General features: G+C 36.5%; 1 protein-coding gene across 2 annotated transcripts; it reads right to left on the bottom strand.

Moving 5' to 3' along the window:
• Window positions 1-495: 495 nt before the first annotated feature.
• LOC105791586 (uncharacterized) lies at window positions 496-2,968 on the bottom strand. Of its 2 annotated transcripts, none has more exons than XM_012619705.2 (3): window positions 2,820-2,968; window positions 2,466-2,685; window positions 496-881 (listed from the first exon to the last, which is right to left on the bottom strand). In XM_012619705.2, the coding sequence occupies exons 2-3, from the start codon at window positions 2,640-2,642 to the stop codon at window positions 807-809; spliced, it is 252 nt and encodes an 83-aa protein (XP_012475159.1). In that variant the 5' UTR covers window positions 2,643-2,685; window positions 2,820-2,968; the 3' UTR covers window positions 496-806. The 2 variants fall into 2 exon arrangements, with proteins under 2 accessions (XP_012475159.1, XP_012475161.1); XM_012619707.2 differs by having other exon boundaries at window positions 2,765-2,891.
• Window positions 2,969-7,226: the final 4,258 nt, after the last annotated feature.

Below are 7,226 nucleotides of genomic sequence, written 5' to 3'. Positions count from 1 at the left end.
TTTCGACAATAAAAAAATCGGGTCGTTACAATAATGCTATGTCAACTTATCATTTCCACGTAATATTGAAAAAATACATCCTTTTGGTTAATGGATTAGTGGTTATCATTTGACTTAGAATTAAAATTTCAAAATTTACAAAGTATAAGACTAAAATTATTAGATTGAAGAATATGCATCAAACCAACAACTTATACATGGGACAGAACTAATAGCAAAATTTAACATAATCAATTTAGGTGTTATCATTTGAAAGTATATTAGAATACAAAAATTAAATATAACCTTTCTTTCGTCTCAAAGGAAATTTCTCAAAATTTACAGCTAAGGAACCGTACAATTCTTATTTAGATAAATTTATTTTTATCTTTGGAAAAGTGAAATTAAGTTTGAATCTTTGGTAAAACCTGACTTCTAAATTCTAAATTGAATTTGTGCGCCATACCAAATGAGACCAAAAAAAAAAAACCCTCAAATACTAAATTGAAACAAAAATAAAAATCAAGCCTTAAATGGTATATTAACCCATATATAAAATATTCTTCTACTCATTCTTATTTCTAACACTTGGAAAGAAAAAGAGGAAAAAAAAAACGATTTAATCCACTTAACCGATGGAATAAACAGATATTAAGTTGATTCAGTTTGAAAAAAAAATCAACTTCAAAATTTGTCAATAACACAGTGAAGGCAAAACAAGCACAACTTATTGATCACGAACAAAGCTAAATTGGTGGAAGGGTCTCAAATACAGATCATAGGCTGCTCTGATATGCCACCGGTACTCCAACAGCCCCAGGCAGACTTCAATAATCTTTGTTTCCGAAGTTCTTGCACCAAAGCTGTGAAGGAATCGGACGGACAGGCTGATGAGGTCGTTGCTGCAACAAAAAGGTATCAACGGTAATATACAGTAGCCGATAAAAGATGGTTTATAGGTTTTGAATCAATATCATCTGAAAATTAGTAGATTTTAGTCACCAAAGTTCTCAAATTAAAAGTTGAGCAATTTGTGTCTGGCATTAGCAGTTTGATCTGCTGAGACCCAGAACCACTTAAGGAGATAAAGACGTACATAAAGCAATACAAATACGGACATTTACTTCGATAATTTGATGAAGACACAGTATGACGATCTGTGAGTGACAAATTGAGCTTGGAAGGCACATAGACGATTGACATGCTAACATACAAGTATAAAGAGTAAAAATGCCATTGAGGAAGCTAAATGTCAGTTACCAGATGAGAAAATGAGAAGCTGGAATTTACATTAGTGATTGGGCTTGGAAACCATCAATAAGATAGACTTTATGCATGATGAGGGTGACTTTTCTAACTTACCTTCTTCACATATTAATTTCATTAAGGAAAGTGGGAAGTGTTAGATCTATCAGTGTTCAATTAGGAATATATGCTGATCAAGCAACTACAAGAAAAACTCGACTTTTCTGCACCATTTAGATGTTGAAATGAAACTGAGAGCAAGTTTAATGAACACTAGAACTATGTTTGATTAATAAAATTTAAACAAAAACAGTCAACTAAATGTTTGAATGATCAAGCAGATAGCTGGTAGCCTATTCGAAAGGGATTTTCATAATTGACCTTTGTATCCACTTCTATCTTTGTTTATATCTAAACTTTCAGGCTTCAAGCAACATTTCTACTAGCCTATGTTACTCAGATTTGAGAACGCGCATTGGATATGGGTATGTAGCCTGTTACACCTCATCACCAAACACCTTGTGGAAACCTCACCTAAACCCCTATAATTAGAACTCCTTAGTGGCCTCGCAGGGTAAACCCTTTGACCAGCAAGCAAACACCTCGCCCAACATATCCCTGCAATCTGTCCACATCAAGCAAGCCCCACTCACTTTTCATCCTACCTAGACCACTTGTCTGCCAATGCCTCAACGAGAGAATGAGATGTGGCACCGCAGGACAAGGGAAGACTTGTATATATAAACAGGGACCTCAACGATAGAGCCTAAGTACCCATAAAACACCTGAATTTCCCACCTAACTGGACCTCCACCATTCTTCTAGCTCCTTCTACCTATCTCCGGCCACCATACGGCTCCCCACCAAGCAGGGTGAACCGTTCTGAGCCACCATTAGCTCTTCAGTGTATAACATATCCTATGCTGAATTTTTTTTCTATGTTTCTCTATACAGGAAAGTCATATCCCACCATACCCATGCCCAGAAATGTATCCAAATTTCAACAAAAATGAGGAGCGCAGGCAAAATAGCTACATGATTTGACCAAATCCATAACCAACATCTTAGCATGAATACTTTATAAAGAATTGAATCCTTTCAATTTTCAAAATGGTAAAAACCCTAGAGTCAACAATTCAATTAGTTAGGGCTAATATAGGTTCTATTTCTAAACAGCAACCAGAAACGGTAATAAAATAATAAAAAAGAGAGAGAGAGAGAAAAGAGGGGGATTTATGAACCTCGAGCTCGGCTGATTTCATGGCAATGGGGATGCAAATGAGGAAAACGCCGAACATGGCAATGGCAGTGTTGCGGCGCCAGTGCTTTGGCCGGCAGTACGGACCCCCCGACATGCTCCACACCTTCTCCCTGAAATCCTGAACTCCATGCCCATGCCCATGCTCTCCCCCTCCCATTTTTCCCCCCTAATTTGATCGACGGATTGAATCACTAAGAAATCTGTACACAGTAGATAAAAAAAAAGCATCAAAATGAAAGAAGAAGAAGAAGAAGAAACAACAGAGCTTTATGAAATAACCTGTTTGGAGGATTAAGGGAGGAAAAAGAGAAGGATTATTTGGTGATTGGATTACCTTTGAGTAATGGCACGTCAAGAACAAGGATCGGTGAGGGAATGGACAGTGAGGGAATGGATTTAAAGCATTTTTGGTGGTTTATGAAGGAATTTATCGTCTTGTTATTATCATACGAGCCCATTGAAGCCCATTGCTTGAAGATTTACAGACCTATTTAAAGTGGTTCTGGTTTTAGAGGGCTGTTCTTAGTAGGGCTAATGTCACGGTTGCCCCTCAAATTTCATTCAATGTGCCTATACAAAAAATAAAATGTTGACTAGGGTATTTATACTATTTGTGCAATGTCTTAATGTACCACAAACTTTTAATATTGCTTGATTTACACGTTAACTTAAGCTACAACCAATCAATATATTGATTTGAGATTTTAAATATGATTTTTACAAGTTTATTTGATATTTTTCTTTTCTTTTTATTTTTAAGGAATAAATAAAATTTAAACAATAAACTTTAAACAATAAAACTAAACTTAGTCATAGAAAAAAAAACTTTTTTTTAGTGAAAAGAAAAATGAATTACATCAAATGCATAAAAAAATCATTGACTTTATCTTTTTGTAAAACTTCTAAGATTTCCTTAGGTGATTCATCAAAGACCTATAAGGCTGATTTCCAATTCAAACTAAGTTTAGCAAGTCGATCTGCCACCAAGTTTTGCTCTATCGATATGTGATTGATCCTCCATTGTCCTTTAGCCTCATGATACGTTGAGTCCTTCTAAGCACAATAATCCCTAGATCTTCTAATCCCACATCGGTCAAAGCTTGGACAATTTCAAGATTATCAGTCTGAATTATGGCCCTTCTGTATCCTTTATTAAGTAAAATAAGGATCCCATCTAGGATACCCCAAACTTCGGCCTCAAACGGTGAGCAAACACCTAAGTATCGACTGAATCCCATGATCCAATTTCCATCACTGTCTCGTACCGCGCCTCCTGTTGCAGCATAGCCAATTTCTCTTACCACAGCACTATTAATGGATAAAAGCACCCAAATATTATCGGAAATATTAATAGGGTTCAAGTTGGGAATATTGTTTTTGTATACACTAAAGTAATATTCAAATTGATGAGCCCAACTAATAGAGACTTCCACCACTTCAGTTGCCAACCAAAAGATATTCTGAAAGATAAATAGATTCCTATTCTTCCAAATACGCCAAACGATTAGTCCAAAGAGGCATGACCAAGTGACTCCACTATCCTGCAATCTCATATGACAAGTCAAACCTGGAATGAGTTAGAAAAGAACCTTTGCTTTAGTTGATTTAGAATCACATGCATCCATACATCTTTTGCTGCAGGACAATTGCGAAGAACATTGATCATATCCTCAAACTCATGTCCACACACACTGCAAGAGTTGCTTTGACCGATCCCCTTTCTTGTACGCTCCCAATTAGTAAGAAGTCTCTACTTGAAAGCGAGCCAAAGAAAAAATCTCACTCTTTGTGGACCCTGATATTTCCAAATAATTTTTCAATTCTCTTCTCGAATATTCTAAGTGTCTTCTTTTAAAGTCCAGAAAGCACTACGAACTGAAAAGGCTCCTATCGTCGATCGAGCCCATATCACCTTGTCCGATCCTGAATCTAGATAAGGGGGAGCGATACTAATAATTCTATGAATCACATCTTCAGGCAACCAGACATGAAACAAATCCAAGTTCCATCTTCCATCAGAACTGACCAAATCCCTAACAAGACAATCCAAATCCAAGTTAGTAGAAGATGGAATTTTTTAGTGTAAAGAACCCATACATGGGATCCAAAAATCTTTCCAACAACGGATACTTGTTCCATCTCCAATAGCCCAGGCTAAATTTTCACGGAATAACGACTATATCTTAGAAAGAAATTGCCATAAATGTGAGCATTGATTCCTATTAATAGTCTCTGGGATATGTTCTTTCCAGCCATACTTAGACCGAATGACGCGAACCCATAAGGCATTACTCTTAGAGGCTAAATTGAATCCAATCTTCATGAGAAAAGGCATGTCTTGATCACTCAAGTGGCGAAACCTAAGCCCACCTCGAGACCGTGGCTAACATATAGAGTCACATCCCACTAACGACATTTTTGGGTAACCATCAGCACAACCCAAAATAAACTGTCTGACCAATTTTTCAATTTCTGTACAGACTCCTTTCGGTATCAACATCTACTATATAAAATAAGTAAGAATGGAAAGAAGTACTTATTAGGCCAAGATGATTCTTCCCGCTATGGACATCTTCCTTGCATCCTAATTGTGTAGCTTACGCCTTACCTTATCAACCACAAAACTCAAGGAACTTTTAGTTACCCTATTATGAAAAATAGGGATACCTAAATAAGTACCAAGATTCTGAACCGCCTGGAAGCCAAACATTTGAACAATCTAGTCGCGAACATCATTATTAATACCTTTAGAAAAATAAATATTACTTTTCCTAGTACTAATTCTGTGACCTGAAATCTCGCAAAACTGATTTAGAATGTTCTTCAATAAACGTGCTTAATCAAATTGAGCTTTGCAAAAGATTACCAAGTCATCAGCAAAGAATAGATGAGAGATTGCTGAACCTGCTCTTGAAAGCTGAATAGGTTCCCACCTACCTATATCAATTTTCAACCGAATAATATGCCCCAACCAATCTATGTAAAGCACAAAGAGATAAGGCGATAAAGAACACCCTTGGCGGATTCCTCTAGCTGGCTTAAACTTCTAGGTAGGCACGCCATTCCAAAGTATTTGCATAGAAGAGGAAGATATGGCCGACATTATCACTTTCCGCAGAAACTCAAGTATTTCAACAGCTGTCAAAGAAGCACGTATAAAGTCCCAACTAACTTTGTTATACGCTTTCTCCAAATCCAACTTAATTGCCATCCAGTTTTTCCCTTTACTATTGTAGCGCATAGAATGTATGACTTCTTGCGCTAAAATGATATTATCAAATATGTTCCGACCAGTTATGAATCCAGCTTGTTCCTGGGAAATAAGGTTGGGAAAAACCAACTTAAATTGATTAGCAATCACTTTCATCACTAATTTATATAAAACAAAACACAAACTGATAGGATGAAATTGACTGAAATTATCGGGACAATCTTTTTTGGGGATTAGACCAATCAGCGTATTATTCAAATCCTGCTCAATCGGTTGCCCAACAAAGACTCCCTTAACTCATTTACAAATATCATTATCAAGAATATCCCACTGGCTTTGAAAGAAATAAGCATGATAACCATCACTTCCAGAAGCTTTTAATGGCGCTATATCAAATAAAGCCCTTTTGATTTCTTTATTCGTGATTAACTCCTCCAATAAAGTAATCTCCGAGGGATTCAAACGAGGAAATCTAATATTGATAAGGTCTCCCAAGGCCTGTGGCGCTTCACCATAAAGTCTTTCAAAGAAGCCCACAGCTTCTGTTTGTAAAATTTCCTGATTAGAGCACCATTCCCTATTGCCGATACGTAAAGCTGTAATACGGTTAAAATTCCTTCTCTTAATCGTGCAACTATGAAAAAATTTAGTGTTTCGATCCTCCAATTGAAGTCAGTCACACTGAGCCTTTTGTCTCCAAAACAGATCTTTATGATTAAACACGTTTTCCAACTCATCACAAATTTTGATATATTGCTTAGCTAAATGACTTGAGTTGGATTGATCTAGAGCTTTTTGAATGCTGTTGAGTGATCTCATGAGATGTCGCTTATGGGAGCCCAAAAAACCATAGACACTCTTATTCCAGTCTTTGATGTAAAAGGTAAAATTATTTAAAGAAACTACCGTATTACCCGCATATTTCCACTTTTCTTTGACAAAGGTAGGAAAATTATTATGCTTAGCCCATCTTGCTAGAAATCTGAAAGGTCTTCCTTTAGCCAAGTTCAAATCTGGTCTCGTAGATAGAAGAAGAGGTCGATGATCAGATTTAATGCGTGGAGATGTGAGACTAAACACTGCAGAAAAACTGAAATCCAAGCATCATTAGCTAAAGCTCGATCTAACCTAACAAAAGTTCCACCTTTCTGCCAAGTGAATGAAGGACCACAATATCCCAAATCCTACAATTCACATGAATCAACAAAATTACCAAAAAAATCACATCTCTTACCTATAGTAAAAGGGATTCGCTTATCCTCGGGTGATAAAATGGCATTAAAATCTCCCATTAATAACCACGTAATAGATTGAAGAGGTAACGCAGATTTAATCTATCCCAAAGGAGCTTTGTTTTTGACCTGCCTGGATTGCCATATACAAAGGAAATAAGAAAAGAGTTATTGGAAACATGGTCATTAACACGAAGAAGAATAAATTAAGAATGATTTTGGAGGATTTGAATCCGCATAGAATCTTTCTAACCCACTCAGATACCACCTGAAAATCTAATAGCCTCAACCCGATGAG

This window comes from Gossypium raimondii, chromosome 8 (genome assembly GCF_025698545.1).
Source record: "Gossypium raimondii isolate GPD5lz chromosome 8, ASM2569854v1, whole genome shotgun sequence".
In the NCBI taxonomy this organism is placed as follows: domain Eukaryota; kingdom Viridiplantae; phylum Streptophyta; class Magnoliopsida; order Malvales; family Malvaceae; genus Gossypium; species Gossypium raimondii.
Note: the sequence above shows the minus strand (reverse complement) of the source record. Positions and strands in the feature narration are given on the sequence as shown.